Genomic DNA, 18,176 nt, shown 5'->3' with positions numbered 1-18,176 from the left:
AAGGAGGTAATGGGAAAGGGAAAGAGGTCTTGGGACCTGTGGACTAAATTTTTACTACTTAATGTAAAAAGGAAAATAAGACAGAAGTTCATTCTTTAATACAGGCTTCTGTATTGTCCAAAAGTTCAGTTGAAGCTCACAAAAGAGCACCTTTCCAGCTGGCTTTTTTAATAACTTTTCTTGGTTCTCTAGGACAGACCAGACCTATATTTTTTCCATGTAGAAAAAGGGGCAAAAAAGAACAAAATAAAAGTAAGTCCCACGAAAGTACACCTAGATTTCAGCCATTTCGCAGATCTAAAAAAGCAGCAGCCCATTCCCTGTTCTTTTCCCAACTTTTTAGATCATTTAAAAAGGAGGAAACAGTGGCATGGGGAGGCCAAAAGCTAAAACACTAAGACAGAAGATTCTGGGGTTGTTTTATTTCTTTGGCAAAACCCCTTTATTTCTTTAGAGAACACACTTTGTACACAATCCCTACACCTCATGGAAACTCCACCAAAGAGATCCCACATAAAATCAGTGTTTTGCTCACATGGCAATTGATGTTCTTAGTGACAGATCTACTAATTCTGTCCCACGGACCATTAACAGAAATGCCAAAAAGGCAGTAACAGAAAAAGCCATTTAAAAGTATGAAAAAGCAGTTGCTAGACCAAGTGTTATCATTCAAAAAGACAGAGTAACTTTCTATAGAAATCAATCAGAATTCAGTGTGTCAGACTAATAAGGTTTCTTTCAGAAGATCACACAAATAGCCTTAGAGGAATTAATTCTGTATGCATTACAACTGGACTTAGCATACCTAAAAAAAACCCCCGATAACAAAAGCACATTAAAAATACATACATATCAAAAAGACCTGTTAAAACATCTAAGCAAGACACAGCAGGAAAAAATGTTTTCTATAGAAAATTGTCAAGGACAAAGATCTTGTAGAAGCTTGAAAAGAACACAACAAACACCAGTATCTAAAATTTTGATGCTTCCACATTTAATTAAAAAAAAAAAAAAACTAACAACAGAAAAACTCCACCAAACAAAAAACCCTCCCAAAACACCACCCCAAACCAAATCAAAAACGCACAAAAAATGCATCCTCAAAAAAACCCCAAAAAGCCAAACCAAAACAACAAAAAACCCCAACCAAACAACATATATTCCCCCGAAGCATTAGAATAATAAGACAGAGCTACTTTTGCCCAGCTGTCATGTAAGATTTACACAAGAAGTAGATATAAGGTATGATGAAAGGTAGATGTACACTGACCAGTTCAATGCAAAAGGCTTCGGACAAACCTAGCAAGAAATATGTCCAAATTATGTTAACCAGGATTCGGGCAACTCAAAAAGATCTAAGGTTTTATATTTCTCTGTTCTTACACGTATCTCTTCCTGCTTTTTCTTTATACTTGATTTTTTGAGTTCATGTTATTTAAATGGTCATTGCTTAAATCTGTGGAAGTTACCAGTACAGACCAAAATTTTAACTTTATAGTTTTTCCTACTTCAAAAGCAGTAAGCTCAAAAGACATATGTTACCTAGAGAAGCCCAATCTAATACATTACCACTACTGTATCAATTCTATTTTGACTAACAGACTAATCTTGATGTAGCACAATGCCTAATTCCCAACTGCTTTGCAGTTTTGGTAAAAAGTATCAAAACAAATATGCTTCACATTAGAGTGGAGAACCAGGCAGCTGCAGCTGAAGTTTTAAAAGGTGGGTAGGTAGGCCGGCCAAGCACTAGTTATCTTAAATACAAGTCAGGTGAGTTTTTGAAAAACAAAACAAAAAGCCCGTATGTGCCACAATACTTCTGTATGTGCCAGAATAATCTGGCTCTGAATCTACTCAGAACCTACTATGCTGCCTGCAGGAGAGCATGTGTATTTAATAATCATTCTCTTTCCCAAGGTCAAAATGATGCAGAACCCAAGTGCTTGGAAAAAAGAGGATGATGGGGAATACCTCATTCCAGATATGAATTTAGATAACTAAAAAGCATGTTTCAGGATTAAAACACCATGCTTTTCTCCCAGACCATTATTTTAAAACAAAAGTGCCTCCAGTGAGTTGACATTAAGGGAGCTCTTAAAGCAGTGGAAACACAAACTGTGTATTTACCTTTCAACATCATGGAGTATAACTTGCTCATCATTGCCTAAAAAAAGAAATATAAACATTTAACATCATATTCCAGTGGTTAAAAAGCATTATAGTGAAAAAAAAAACAGAAAACAATAAGTGTTTTTTTAAATTTTCTATTTCGAAAACAAAACTGAAGCAGAGAGAAGACCAGTTCAGTTGCCAAGTGGTCAGCCCTCTGTTCAGTTATGTGAAAGGCTCCATGTGACACTTCCAGTCATGATCAAATGCACCAATCCATTCCATCTGCTACTGCTCAACAAATAATTCCATTTAACTGTGTTACTGATCATTCTTTGTTCAGTTTGAGCTTGAGTTTTGGGCCATTTGCAGTAAAGAGAAGAATATTATATGAAGCAGCAGAACATCTTTAACTCTCACGTGAATACACCTTTATTCCTGCTCAGAGGATGCTCCATAAAAAGATAACGAAAGGTGAAAAGACATGCCATAAGCAAAATGCACTGGGCTCCCAGCTCAAATGCCACCAGTTCACACTGTCAGCGTCCAGGGTTTTGCAACCAGTGAGAAGGCATGAACATGACAGTCAGTGTAATTTCTTTCGTATTAACAAAAATCAAACCAAGTAACCAATCATGTTACTTTTCTTTGATCACATCCATTGAATACAATGGAAACTCACCACACGCATGCAGACTAAGAGGGTCACAGCTACAAAGTAATTCCACTGGCTCATGCAGTGTTTTTCAAGCTATAGCAACAGAATATTTTTGTAGTCTCTGCACTCAATATTAACTTATCTAATTTGGCACCTCCTCTTTAGAAATATCTAAGGAGACACACATTTATATTTAATTCAGAAGAAAAAGCCAGAAAGCCCACAAAGGCATATTTTTATGCTCAGTATGTCTTTGTAGTTGTGATATCAAGTTGTGAAGCTTTCCTAATGTACACCAAAGCCAGAAGTTCAGAAGGCACAAGATTTCATGTTATGATTCTTAAGTGTTCAGTTGACTCAGTTTTCATTTATCGCATGCACATTTTAATTTGTATTCTGACCCAACAGAAGAAGTATGACAAAATTTCTCTTTGACTAATGAGGTGTGAGATTTTTCTACATCCACTTGCTCTTTGCACAGGCTCCTAGTTAAATCATTCCAGCCTTAGATTACTGCAGTAGCTCATCTTTTCCATGGTAGAATAAACAAGTCACTTATGTGTAAGTGTCTTTTGATCATTAATTGCAATGGAAACTGCCCCTACACGTTACAGGCAAGGTTTACACCTAGTAAAACTACTCTAGTGCCTATGTATTTCACCAGCAAAAAATGTAGCCCAGTTTCTCCAGTGACAAAATTTCCTCCAGCAGACACTCCTGCTCTTCACTCTCCATACAGTATGAACATGAGAATCATTCTAGATGCCTGGCTTAAGACCTCTAGTCATCATAGGATCAACCTTCCCTTCCATCACAAGCTCCAAAATGGGAAAGAAAGAACAAAAGGACGGGGTGTGTGGAAAAAACACTGCTTCTCTCTGTTTTGTGTGTGGGAGGAGAAGGTGGTGACAAAAATCTAACCACGAACTTCTTGGTTGCTTCTGGGAAGAATTCATCCCTGATGAGAACGTCACTGCTGTTCAGCCCAGCAGGGTTCCCACTTACAGTGTTTAACACTGAGAGTGTTCATTCTTCACTGAGAGTAACTGGGTTGTAATTGCATATGCAATTCTCCCATTTTTAAACTCCCTTGTTTTGATAACAGCAGTTATGACGATCAGAAAGACAAGAAGTATCTGCCATTCACTTCAATTATACCTGTGAGGATGAAATACTGCAGAGCACACACAGAGGAGCACAGTTAAAGTAGCCTAAACTCCATATCTGTCACATCAGGCCTCTACAGAAACAAATTCAGTTCCTTGTAGGTTTATTTCACTTTTCATATACCTAATAGTAAATGCAAAAAAAACCCACCAAGTCCATGCACTTTACTAAGAGGGGATCTTTTATTTCAAATGCTGCTCTGCTCTCAGTGTGTGTGGACAGAGAAGGGCAACAGTATTCTTCAGAGATGGGAACTTCTTTGGTATCTTGAGACAGTTTTTTCTCCACAGATTACATGTAAAACACTGTCCACTCAGTTCCTGCCTTCCATTTTTGCAATGGCTATATGTGGTGCATGCTACACATGTGCTCCTTCAAAGCAAAGAGCTTTGAAATTCCTTGGATGCAATTCAATTTGTACTGAAGTGGAAAATCCTCTCTCCTCTGCTATCAAGAGCTGCTTTAGGGAAAGGTCATCAGATTCTATGTTATTAGTCATTGGCAGCTTTATTTGCAGAATGAATTGAGTTCTGTGTGTCTTCTGCTAGTTTCCATACTCTAATTTTTAGGGGTTTCTTTTAAGTATTCTGACTTCCATGATTTGAATAAAACTCCAATTTCAGTACTGGGGGGGATGACAACCAATAGATCTCAGGACCCACAATTCTTTCAGACCTTTCAAGAATCTCCCAGAACATTGTTGAGTGAATAAATATAGTTAGCCCCATTTTACCAACAGAGATAAAACAGATGGTACATCTAGGCCATGCAGCAAAATGACTCTTTATAAGGGATCCAAGAGTCAGACTCACAGCCCTTGCAGATGAGCTCTGTGAATCTCGGTGGAGCAGCTGAAAGAGTTCCTCACTCCTCCAATGGAAATAATTTCTGGCAGAGGCACAGTGTGTTTATGCAAACTGGAGGAGGAAAAAGAGATGAGAACGGCCGGTTTGTGCATCAGCTCTCACAGCTCATCTAACCTGGCATCTTAGCAAAAATCCACTGTAATCAATGATGTAAATCTTTAACTGCAGGTGTTAACTGCAGTGGCGAGGTACACTCAAACCACTCTGCTGCCCTTCCTGTGAAAACAGTAGCCACTGATAGCAGGGCCCAATGGACAAAGGGTTGAGTTGGAAATGAGAAAATACCATTACAGCTACTCCAGCGAGATTTGGCATAGTTCATTCCGTGAATATTCATGTAAGGTTTCGTTTGTCTGGATTCAAACCAAAGTAAAACAGACTCCAGCCCAAAATTTCATTGGCATCACTCATGCAGATACATTCACTTGAAGACAGTGTGGACTGCTGTCTTTCTCATAAAACTAACAGCAGTCCCCACAATCAGAAGACAGGCATCACTATTTGACATCTTTTGGGTTTTCTCCACCTGGGAAGTATATCTGAATCATTTCATCCTTAAAATTTGACACCATCTTAAGCTTTGTCATGCCTTTTTAGGAAAAAAAGGGATGATACAGTTTTAACAAAGCGTTGAAGGATGGGAAGCTTCCACCATTCACATGCACTTAGAATCAATTTACAGCATTGATCTGCAGTTCACAAATCTTGGTTCAAAAAAGTAATTAAAAACTCTGACCAGGTAGTCTCATAATAACCTAAAATAAGTCTAGCTGTAGGTTAATGGATATACTAATGAAAGATACAAATTCCTGTCCATTCTATTATCATGTCAGATGGAAGAAATGAAGTACAGCAGAAAACGACAGTGACTGCATTTTGACAGTCTTGTGCCTTTTTCTTCTCAATTTTCCTCCCTACCTCAACACTTCAAAAATCAAGTGGTAAAATGAACCTAAATTCTAGGCATTATTACCCCAGAACAAGTACATGTCCACTTTCCTTATATTAGTTTTAAGATTGAATTAAACTTGCTGTTAAAAAAGTGGATTTATATTTAAAAAGGTGAAGAATATCAAGGCCAATTAGAGCCCAATGTGCCAACAGTTCTAAAAGGCAGGCACTTATCTAGTGAGGACTGAAATGAGGTCTGAGAAAAAGTGATCCACCAATAGATGGCAATAGCCCTTCTTTAGCCATCTAAAGGTGCATTAAAATCAGCTAGTAGCAGCAGAGATTTTGAAGCATCAGGCTTGAGCACGAGAGATGATGCAGGGTCTGCTCTCAGTACAGCTAAGAGGGAATAACAAAGACCATGTTCCACAGTTTGCAGCACAAGTAGAGGCAGACTGGGCCCAGGATTCTCATGACAGCTCAAGACAGGATGGGCTTACACCAGCGTCTGGGAAAAGGAGAAGCATGACAAAATTGAAAATGTTGTGCTGGCGAAAGAATTCCCTGTTCCCAAAGAACCTTCAGCTGCTGATTAAGGACACCTTCCAGATCCCCGGGGGACTATGGATGGAAAAGACCTTTCACGTGGGGCAGGATCTCGCTCATGGCTTCTACTCTGAGGCATTCACAATGCAAACTCCTGTGAAATCAGGGTGCTCTTCCTTACCTCCAGAGAACACTTTTGTATTGCCACTGTTGAAGGCTAGGCAGAAGATATTAGAGTGATGCTCCCCTTTCAGCTGAACTGGTTTGACTCTTGAGTGGATGGCTTCTTCCATATGCCAAAGTAAGACCCGGCGGTCATCCCCTCCTAGAAGAAAGAAAGGAAATGTGCATTACTGCTTGAGCCATGTGTAAACTGATGACAGACAAGTTATTCAGTTCTGCAGTTATTCATAAAAGGCTTTGCTGAAACCCTAATTAGCATAAAAAATGTTATACCTCACAAGGTTTTGGATATATAGACACACATTTACATTAAGATGCCATACAGTCAGGTATTCAATTAATATTAATGAAAGCAGAGGAATCAGCACGAAAAGTTTGGATTAAACAGCTGCCATTCTGCCAACACATACTGACAACTTATAGCAACCTGGAGACTCTGAATTTTACTGGTATGTAAAATTCTGTGGCAAGCTGTAGACCAATTACATGCCAAATTAACATATGCATGTTGGCAAAATGCTTCTGCACCAACTCCTTGTTGCCAGTATCACTTATGTTATTCATGAAACAGGAACTTTTTTTTCCCCTTTCACTGACAACTGTATCTTCTCCATCAGTCTTTTCAAAGCCTTCATAGCACAGGCTAGCTACAGGACTGACATGTGGCCATAAAAAGATTTTACTGAAGCATTCAGAAGTCTTCAGCATGTGCAGCTATGTCATGCTTCCAGATCTGTAAAGGTTAAGACAGACATTTCTGAGGTGAACTCCTGACAAAGAGAATAACTGGGGAAAAGAAGTTCAACTCTCTCTTGCTTTACAGTTTGCTGTATTTCTTCTAATTGCTTGCCTAGGTGCAGTTCTCAGTTCAGAGTTCTATACACAAATATACTTAAGTGCCTCCTTCTCTGTCTGGTAAACAGTCAGACACAAAATAAATATTAGACTCTGTTCACGCTTCAATTGCATTAAACTATTGCTCATTAGGAAGAGAAAAAAATAAAGATACTATTGTATTGGACAGCACTCTCAACATCAATTTTGGACGCCTGTAAAAATCTGAATAAAGCTTCTTCAAGTCAGACTCAAAATACTTTTGCTATCTGTCTTTAATAACAAGTGAATGAGAATGGCATCACAAGTCAAAAGTGCCACTAGAAACATGCTGATTTCAGTTAAAACATTTTACTGCTTCTTTGCACAATCAAAAGCAGAAACTCAGCGCCTTTGGAGCTGCTATCCAGAAGGAAAAAGGCATGAAACAGAGACAAAAGGAAACTGAAATTAATTGGTCTGCAGTTTACTTCAAGTAGAGGTAAATGCCTAAATAGAATTCATGACTACTGTTAATCAGATTTCTTAAAACTTTTCACATCATATGACGCTATTAAGAAGTTTTCCCATGGAACTCAGCTATGTCAAACATCCTTTAAGTTAACAATCTCTCAGGCTTTAAGTCTCCTAACAGATTTTATGACAATCGCTTTGATAGACAGTACAGCTGCATGTTATGCTTACCCACGCTCCATGAAATTAATTGTGTATTCCTCCTACTGTTTTTATACTTTACAGAGCAAACAAGAACACAAGATAAAAAGATTTGTGATGTGTTTGATAACTACTGAGAATGAGAGTCAAATGTGATGGGTCTGGAAAAACTCACAGTAATTTATGGTCAACTAAAGTGATGGGAGCTTAGATTCCTTTCTGTCTAGAAACAGGAAAGAAAGATGTATTTGCACCCTAGTGAGTGCAGATGAGCCAGTAACAAGGAGACATAGAAATACGTGACTGCTGAAACATATGACCATGTTAGTCAGGCTAAAATCAAGAAGTGATTGTCACACTTAAAGTGGTTACTTTCCACAGCTGCCAACAACCAGCTCTTAATATTATCACTACCTGGCAAACAATTTAAGCAACATTTAAGGCTGGTGAACACCAACACTGCTTCTATCAGACTACATTTATTGTCTTTCGAGACTTCTGTAAAAGACATTTCAGGGCAAAACATAATAACATACTGTCGTTAATTGTTACCATAGCAAACCAATTTGCAAAACCATTGCAGTAAGTCTACATGTCCTCGTACCTGACAGCACACCCATCTAGGTGTCTCACCTTAACAGCAAACTCATACTCATCTCCACTACCCACCTAGTCCAAATATGAACAAAAATAATGAGGATATCCCAAGACAACAAACATTACTGTGGTTTTCAGCACACATACAGTATGGTAGGAGCGGGGTAAATTGCAACCTGTCTAGAAAAGTCTTTGACAGTGTTAAAAGTTGCCACTAACCTTGCTTTTTTGTATGTTCCTATACCTTAGTGCCTGTTTTCTCTGTCTCCAGCTTAGAAACAACTTTTCCTACTGAATCCAAATGTCTCTCTCTCTTCGCAGACACCTTGATCTCCATGAAACTTTGGTACAAAGGGCCCCACTATTGAGTATCCAATACTACAGCAGTCTGAGAACAATGTTTGCCTTTGTGGTGGCACATGTTCCACAGTTTAGGAGCTTTTAAATGCTCCCCACACTCACACAATTCTGTCCCTTCTCCATCTATGTATTGTCTTGCACATACTTATCTTTGAGAACTTCTACACGCCTGTTTCATGCCTCAGTTTTATTCCTCTCATACCCCACTGAGACAGAAAAGTTTAATAAAATGATAAGGTTAACTGGGTTGGAAGTGTGTTCCCTTCTAACTTCTATTCAGCTATTCCAGAAATACTTCTGACTTAAGGCCAGTTCCACCAGAAAGAAAAAGCTTTACCAATATGCCCGGTCACAGAGGAGGATTTGTGGCAGAAAGACACTTCACCAGTCTCTACATCCTCATACAAGAGAACAAAAAGTGTTAAGTCACAACGCAAATATACCCAAGAAAAGGCAAGTCGCATGTGACTGAAACCAGGAGATGTGCAAACCAGAAAACACAATCTCCACTACCAAAACCTGACTCCTAGAATAGGAGGGAAGAAACGAGGGAGGCACATATATTATGGACAGGTATACAGGGAGACAGCAAAAACAATGTGAATATATAGAGCTTTTACGTTCTATAGAAAGGAACCATGATTCATCAGACACAAAGTGCATGCACATTATGCAACATAAGTTACGAGTTTGAGAATTATAGGAAACTCCAGGCCTACAGCATTTGGTCTGTACAGTTGATCAGTAAATTCAGATTAACTAAGATGCTTTCAATTTACGGTGGATTTATTGTGCACGTACACCAATTCTACAACTCATGAAGCAGAAGCCACTCAACACTTTTCAGAAAGCATTGGACCCACTGCACAAACTTGTGATAACTCCGCAATACTCCCCAAAAGAGAATAACTGTGTATGGCGAGGGTATGTTCTTGACATGATACAGAGCATATAGCAAGAGCAACAGGTTTGCTACACACCTGGGAAACCTGGATATATGGCCTCATATGAAAATACCTTAGCTACCAGGGCTCCACATGTGAATTTTCTAGAAATTGAAGCCCCACATAAAGTCCTGAATTTGTAATTTTTCAGTTCATGGTGTCAGAAGTAATAAGTTTGACACCTACAAAGTGGAAATTGCTTCATTTCCATCTTATTTTGCTGATTCTGTTTAGGACTGCATGACTGACAATTTGAAAAGTAAAAGTTTGTGTGACCCAGCTAAGAACCACACAATGCCATTCTACAGCTACTCTTCAGAAAGGAACCACATTTTAAAAGATTTAATTAGTCAAGTACTTCAGTGTTCATTATGGGTCAAACCTGTTTCTACATTCAAAAATCAAAGTGAGACAGGAAAAGAAGCCAGACCAAAGAAGTATTCGTGGTCAGAAAGGCTGGAAATTTTATCACCTTCCCATATCACTCTTGATGTAGAGGAGAACAGTATTCCAATTTTTTTCTATAAGCACACATGAATGAAAAATGCATAAACACACATTTCTTCCTTGCCCCAAGTCACTGGAATACTTTGTTAATGCTTTGGGCCTTCTGACTGATGTTGATGAGAGACACAGGCAGGATTAAGAAGTTCTACCCAGAAGATAGATAGACAACAGAACATACCTAAAAAGAAAGCTTGCATTTCACATCTTGGGATAGTTATCCTGTAATAGATTCTTAAGTAGACAGACACTTTGTGATCACCCTTGACAATCTTCTTGCTCCTGTGGAGCCGAAGTGGACCTCCCAGAAGAATTAAAAGTGTCTTGTCTTCTTCATGGTTTGCCTGCTTCAGAATGGTTTGTGCATGCTGCATACCCCAAGACTGGCGGTGGGGGGGGGGGCGCTGAGAAAGGCTCCCACAAAAAAGTTCTTTATTTTGTTTTTGCCTTTTTTTTTTTTTTAAATACACAAACAAACACTATAGGTAGAATATGCCTATTCTAGGCAACTGGACAGGTCCCAAATGACTCAGCATGGCATATATTTCAGCACAAACAGTTCACTGCCTCCACAGTTCCTAAATCAAACCATTCTAGTTTTGCCCTGCTTTTGGACTAGTTCTTCCCAAAAAACTTTCCTGATCTGGTTACCTTCTAAATAGGTAATCACTATATTTATTCATAATTAAATCTGGAAGAAGAGTCTACCTCAGAGTAACAGTGGTCCACCTGTAGTCCAGGACTGTTCTTATTAGTCCTAAAATGGTTTGAAGTGGGCCAGAACATACCCTTGCCACAAGCAAATCTAGTCTAAACAGTATCTGCATAGCTCATGAAACACACTTGAGCTCTTGTGTGCTAACAGAAGCACTTCAAAATCATACCAGTCAGGACTCAAAAACTGCAGTTTTAAAGTGCATTAACCTTGCTGATTGTGGACAACGCTCAAGACCACTACTCCTCTTTGTCTCCCATATACCGGGTCCAGTCACTGAAGATCCTACATGGCAAGTGGACACCACCTCTAAATCATAACATAGATTAATCTTATTGCTTGAATCTACTGAAGAAGTTGCACAAATCACAGAAAGTGGGATCAGATTGTGTTTCAAGAAGTTGATCACTTAGTTGACCCCCACCATGGGCAAAAGGCCACACTGTACCAGAATTATTCCCACAGATGTGTGTCTAGTTTGTTCTTAAAAAAACACCGCTGAGGTAGATTTCACACCCACCTTAGGCAGCCTATTTCAGTGCTTCATTATCCTTGCCATTAGGCAGATTATCCTAATATCTAGCCTGAGGGTGCAGTTTGACGTTACATATAATCCCCCCCTCCCTTGCCATGTGCTCCTGCTATTTTCCTCCCATTGAATTCAGTGGTGATGCAGCCAGAGGGAGACTAGGTTAAAGAAGTTGACCTGACAGAAAATCAACTGTCAGACAAACCACCTCTCCCTCCCTATTCCTTCCCCCTGTTCAGATGCTTCCATCATACCAGCTTATGACTTTAAGCTATACAAGTGCCACATTACAAACAACGGAGAGGAGAAATAAGTGAATGAACTAGAGGATGAAGGGGAAGCATGAGATCAAATAGCATCCTAAAATCTTTCTTCCTATAATTTAAGACCATTTCTTTGTCCTATGCCCAGTGGACAAAGAGGAGTTTACAACTTTATATAATAATAAATAAAAACACATTTATGCAGCTTAAGACTTGCATCTCTACTCAGCTTTTATTTCTGTAGACGAAATGGACCACTTTCTTTCAGGCTTTCATTTTTCTAGACCTCTGATAATTCTTTATACCCTCTTCTGAACTTTCTCTAGTTTGGCCACATCCTTCTCAAAGTACAGGGCCCAAAATCAAGCAGAGCGCTCCATTTGAGGCCCCAACAGCACCAAACACAGCAGGATTACTTCACATGCTTCATCATGGCTCATGGTATTTATGTTGTGATCTACTATCACATTTGGATCCTCTTCTACATGACTGTGCTCTAGTCTCCATAGTGTATTTGTACAGTTGACCATTTTTATGCATGTGCTGTAGTGTGCATTCGTCCCTATCAAACCACATGCCATTTTTTGCCAGGTAATGTCTCTTAACTAACTTTAAATTCAAATCCTGTCCTCTGAAATTATTGCTGCCTTTCCTGGTATCACCTTTAAATTTTATAATTTCTCAGACATTAATGAAAACATTGTGTAGTAACCGGACCTAAGATCCCTCCTCTCACAGAATTCCACTTGATACAAAGAGACTAAGATCAAGACTGCCGCTCTTCAAAACATGCTTGATACACAATCCCCTTACTTCCGAAGTAATATTCCACTACCTTTGCTAAAGTCACCTCATTCCTCTGTTTCAGGCTCATGCTCCTTCAGATTTACATTGCAACCAAACAGAGATGAATTTCCAGTACTTTCTTGCATCCCTACAAATTTACAGTCATAGAAGAGCTATTAATTTTTGCATTATCTGGTGAGGGAAAAAAAAAAGCAAAAGAAAAAGAACATATGCATGGATTAAGTAAGCCTCAGATTACAGTACTTCCCAGAAGTTATCTTGAAAGTGCAGTTTAAAGTAGGGAAAAAAAAGTGGGAGGTTCTGATAAAGATACTCATGTTTGTAAGAGATAGCAGGCATGAGAAATGACAGTCAGATAAACAAATAGGAAAACATATCCACCAAACATGAGGATGGGGGAAAGCCCATTACACAGACTAAGTAAAGATGATTTTTAAGAAGTTAAATTGTAGAAGGAGATGCTTGGCATATCCAAAGGAAGAAGTCAGTTGCATATCATTGCATGGTGAATTTAATTTCCATGCACGGACAGTCATGATGTGTTTCTTAAACTGTTAACAGAAAAATACCACCACCTAGTATATAAAGTGTTGCAAAGACACATTTTGTCCAATGAAATCTTTCAACTCCATCCGGACGTTAGTTTTAACTAATTTCAGCCCACTTACACATTTCTTATACGTTAAGCTTTCCTCTTCCCTTGTGTCTTTCTACAGATAGGTCTTTTCTACTTGCCACATTGCATCTTCTCCTCAGTATACACCTCCTCCTTTCATTTCTCTCGATTTTCTTTAATTCTTGTCCTTATGCCTGTCCCTTCTTCTAGTACTCCTGCCCCAAAACTTAGTGTCTCTCTCTCTTTCTCACCCTCTCTAAAGTGATGCTGTTGAGTTCCATACAGGTACAGCAAAAACATGCAGACTGGCCCCCCAACCCAACTTGTTGACCTCAACTTTTTTACTTGAAAACAGGGTTAGGAACAAAATTAATTACTATTAAATGTGTAATCTCCAATACAAAATTTAAAGATGTTAAGATACCAAAAGGTTTCAAACGTGCTTTCAAAAGGCCTGCTGAGTCTTGTCTACATTGAAGTTCTCTCCAAAATCCTAACAGGAAATCTATCTGGAACTGTAATATAAACCCTGTTTAAGCAGTTTGAAATGTTTACTGAAACAGTAATCATTAGCCTTACAGACTTGCTTCTGGGAGATACATCAAAAAAAGAAAAAAAAAAGTGGAACACATACCCAAAAAAAAGCATTCCAGGCAGTACTGATGAGAACAGCACTAATTCGGATGCAGGCTAGCATTTAAATAGCATCAGTATAGCCACCACGAATGCACTGTTTTCAGCTGTACTTAAAACAGCTGTAACAAGGTCTAAGTTTTTAACAAGTCAATTAGCTGAAGCAGACTTCTCTAGGTTAAGTAAACACATACTACTTAAGACTGAACAACTGAAAAGGCTGTTTGCACTCTCCCTTTTCACACACTCCAATATGCCCGTTAACTCTCTTAGCTGCTATAAGCTCAGATGGAAGCACCTAACATCTCATCCTTACCTCAGCACACTGACTATTTTGAGGGAGGAAAGACCCACATGCCATCTATTCTAAGGCTTTATCTGCATTTGGAAGTCTTCTGAAGCAACTCTTCTAGAAAACTTCAGATTAGAGGCAGCTTATACCCTTCCTTTATCTTTCATCTCAGCTCTCCTCTCACTGTTTTTTCCTGCTTTTGCTATTTCTCAGAGTTTCAAGATTAACTATGATCTTAAAAAAAGGAGTGTTTTGAGTGTAATTTTAATGAAGCCTGGGCTTATCATCGCACGAAATTTAACAGAGTATCCATAAATCTTTTGCCTTTTAATTTCTTATTCTTGACTGAAGAACAAAGCACCTGCCTGCTGTTGCTATGTCACATAAAGCATTACAGATCTTACGGTCACAGATAACATAAAACTTTGCTAAAAACAATTACCATAATTAGAGCTCTTCATTTTCTCAGGGCATCAATACAAGGTCAGACTTAAGGTAGCCTGTTCTTAACTATCCCAAATTGTGCACTACTAACACATGGGTGTTTTTTTTTTTACTTGCTTCCTAGTCATTTCATGAAATTTAGGAGGGTAGAACTCTACTACCGTTTATCTTCTGCATACAGAGGAAAAGCTTATCCCCTTTAAACATCCTGTAGCTTTATGAGAAGTTGGGAAATTGAAAACTGGACATAGTTTGAAAGCCTTCCTTTTACCCACAGTTCTTTAGATGTTCACCTGATGGGAAATCTGACTCCGATTCTCTCACTGCACCTAACTTGACTCAGGCAGTTTGGACAAAATTAATTCTCAAAAGTCCCTTCCAGCCCTCAACATTTTATGCTTCTACCTAAAGAAAGGATGTCAACATAGGTAAGTACATGGATGATATGACAAGACCTGAAGTGTCTCCTGAGGCTTTCTTGAGCAAGAAGAACAGAAAATACTGACGGTGTTTCCATCACCTATTATGGAAAATAAAAAAGCAACAACAGATGCACTTGAGCTCTCTGTAGCACTTTATAAGTAGAAATACATAGCTCTACTTACTACTGGAGAAGGACCAGTACAAACCAGCATGCCAACTCTAGCACATCTGAGAACTTCAGAATAGATGAATCAGCATTCCCTTCCAACACACACACGTGTATATACATATATATGTGTGTGTGTAATTATATATATATGTATATTCACAAGATAAACGGATGCATATCTCAGAAGTTGCATGTGCATATTGATAAAAGAATTCCTGACAGTAACACCAAGATCCTTCAAGGACACATTCGAGAAATCACAGGACTTAAGCTTTTAAGTTTCTTCAGGTGAGAAAGTTAAATTTAGGAAGGTCTCAGTGTATCAGCTTCCACTCTATGTTTATAAGGTGTTTTTATTCTGCCCCTGCTTAAAGGTAACCAAACAGCTATAATAACTTTTTATTGAATCCCTGTGTTATTTCTGGAGTTACTACCAATGCCTTTGCGTGACAGAGCCCACCTCTGCCCAGACACCACGGCAAGGCAATCACCAGCCCGCTCAGCCATGCCCCCATCACCTTCCCCAGCAGCTCCTGTCGCTATTTACAGCCCACCAGAGGGTAGCCGGGGAAAACCGAGACCCTCTCGCCCCTCCTCCACCCCGTGGCTGGTACCCAGGCCATTACCCTCTTGCAAGCGGAGAGACCACTCTGAACAAAGCCGCTACGGCCTTATGCCAAGGAGCTCTGCAATTCCCCCGAGGGCCGTTGCCCCACACGACAGGGAACTGGCCCTCCCCGCTGCAGCCCGGCCCCGGGGGAGGGAGCTGCCGGCAGCCCCAGCCCGCTGGAGAGCAGGGGAAGGGGGGCCGTTCCCTCCAGCCCGCTTCCCCCGAGGGCGTGGGGTGGCCGGGATACGACGCCCCCGACCCCTGGCCTGCCATGGGCACCGCGTTCAGCGGCCTGGCTGTCTCCGGGGCGGCGCGGCAGACCCCTCGCCGCCACCCCGAAGGGCTCTGCCCTGTCACAGCGGGGCGCGGGGTCCCCCAGCTCGGCGGGAGAGGAGCGCCGCTGCCCCGCAAGGCTCCAGCCCTCGGGGCGCTGCGCCGTGCCCCGCCGCGGGCGGGATAGGCCCTCGATTCCCCGGCCTGTCGCTAAGAGCCGCCCGAGGAGAGCGCGGCCTGCAGCGCCCGGCCAAGCCCCGGCCTGAAGTTGCCTCCTTCCCCCGCCGCCCCTCCGAGCCCGGAGGCGGGGAAGGAGGAAGAGGCACCTGCGCCAAGCGCTGCTGGGGTGGGGGGAGGCGGGCAGCCGGCCGCCGAGCCCCGCAGCCCCTCCCCGGCGGGGGGAAGGGGGTGCAGAGCCTTTCCCCGTCCTCGGTGTCGCAGCTGATGTCAAGCCTTCGCCACCCTCCTACCTGACAGCATCCCCCCACCCCCACGGCTGCCTCAGCCCCGGGCAGGCAACGGGGGGACCTGAACCCAAGAAACATCACCACGAAAATAATCCCCCCCCTCCCCAAACGCGCCATGCAAGGGGAGAGAGGAGGAGGAACAAAACAAAACCCTACTACCCTCCCCCAAAGGAGGAGGGGTGGGTGGTCCCAAAGTGACCAGGCCCTCAATTAAACCGATCCGGTTCCCCGCCCGACACCGAGCGGCACCGCAGTCCCCCCCCGGGCAAACTCCGGCCCGCCGCCCGCCCCCCCGACAGCAACCGTTGCCCCCCGCCCGTCCCGGGGGAGCCGGCCCGGAGCACGGCACTGACAAATGTCACCGGCGCCCACAATGCACGCCGCGGGGCTGTTTCCCCTCCGTCGTCCCAAAAATAATAAAATCCCCTTTTAAAGGGCAAAACACACGAGCCCTCAAATAAAGGGGCATCCCCAGCTTCCAGCCCCCACGCCCTGGAAACACTCGCGCAAAAACTTTGTCCAGGGCTCCCCACCACCCCCTCCCCCAATAATAGTAGAATTTAAAACCTGTCAACCATTTTAGATCTCTACTTGGGAAACATTATTGCCGGGCACCGGTGGGCTTGAGAAACGACTCTGAGCGCCGCCGCGGCCCCCCTCCCCCCGGGCCGGGGGGGAGGCGGCCGAGAAGGAGGAGGAGGAGGAGGAAGAAGATGCTTTCTGGGGAGGGGGCGAGGGACGGGGAGCGTTCGCGTTACCTGAGACCAGCCACTGGCCTCCATTGTTGGAGAATTCAATGGCATTGACACAGCCGAAGTGGCCCAGGAGGTCCTTCTTGTAGAGGTTCCTGCAGCCCCGCAGGCGTCTCCGCTGGAAGTCCTGGGTGAGCAGGGGGTCCCCCTCCAAGCCCCGCTGGGACAGGAACCCCACGACGGACCGCATGCTGCCCCCCCGGACGCCTCTCCTCTTCATGCTGCCGCCTGCGCCGCTCCCCGCCGCTCCTTCCCCCGCCGCCGCCTCCCCTCCCCCGCTTCCCCCCTTGTTATGGTTATGATGATTTTTCTTTAGCCAGCCATGGCAGAGAGGTGTTAGACACTCCGCCGCTTCCTGATCCCGCTGGCTCCTCCCCGCTCCCCTCAGCAGCTGATCCTCAGCTGCAGCCCGCGCCTCCCGGCCCGGCTGTAATGTCGCGCCGCCGCTTTTTAACTCGCTCCTGTCGCGGCACAGGAGGGGACGGATCAGTTCGCCTCTCCAAGGACCTGCGGAGGACGCTTCGCGGCCGTTTGCGGCCGCGTTCTGCTGCCTGAGGGGCGGCGCGGCGCGGCCCGCGCTGCCGCCAACGGCCCCACGGCCGGCGGGCAGGTGCTGCCGCGAGCGGGCGTTGGCCCTGATGGAGGTGAAGGGGAAGCGAAAGGGACCTTCCCGGAGCCGAGGGGTGCCCCGCGGGGTCCTGCGGACAACTCACCGGAGGGAGGACGAGGAGAAAACCAGACCAAGTGCGTGCGGTTTGCAGTGGGGTTTGTCCTCTGTAGATGCTGAGTGATTTCTGCGGCGTTTCCAAAAATTATGTCTTTAGAATTTTATTGATTTTTTTTTCTTTAAAATAGTTTTTTTTTAAA

General features: G+C 42.6%; 1 protein-coding gene across 3 annotated transcripts in view; it reads right to left on the bottom strand.

Annotated features, from left to right (window-relative positions):
- Positions 1 to 17,901, bottom strand: part of DCAF5 (DDB1 and CUL4 associated factor 5) — a 76,704-nt gene extending 58,803 nt beyond the window's left edge. Inside the window, exons 1-3 of one of the 3 annotated variants that reach the window (XM_068398550.1) lie at positions 17,316 to 17,901; positions 6,422 to 6,565; positions 2,131 to 2,167 (exon numbers count right to left, since the gene is read on the bottom strand). In XM_068398550.1, coding sequence (XP_068254651.1) covers positions 2,131 to 2,167; positions 6,422 to 6,565; positions 17,316 to 17,529 — 395 coding nt within the window. In that variant the 5' untranslated portion in view covers positions 17,530 to 17,901. Of the gene's footprint in view, positions 1 to 2,130; positions 2,168 to 6,421; positions 6,566 to 14,195; positions 14,261 to 15,220; positions 15,285 to 17,315 lie in introns of those variants that run through there. The other 2 variants (XM_068398551.1, XM_068398553.1) reach the window with 2 other exon arrangements.
- Positions 17,902 to 18,176: the final 275 nt, after the last annotated feature.

Source organism: Nyctibius grandis, chromosome 4 (genome assembly GCF_013368605.1).
Source record: "Nyctibius grandis isolate bNycGra1 chromosome 4, bNycGra1.pri, whole genome shotgun sequence".
NCBI classification, from domain to species: Eukaryota; Metazoa; Chordata; class Aves; order Nyctibiiformes; family Nyctibiidae; genus Nyctibius; species Nyctibius grandis.
Note: the sequence above shows the minus strand (reverse complement) of the source record. Positions and strands in the feature narration are given on the sequence as shown.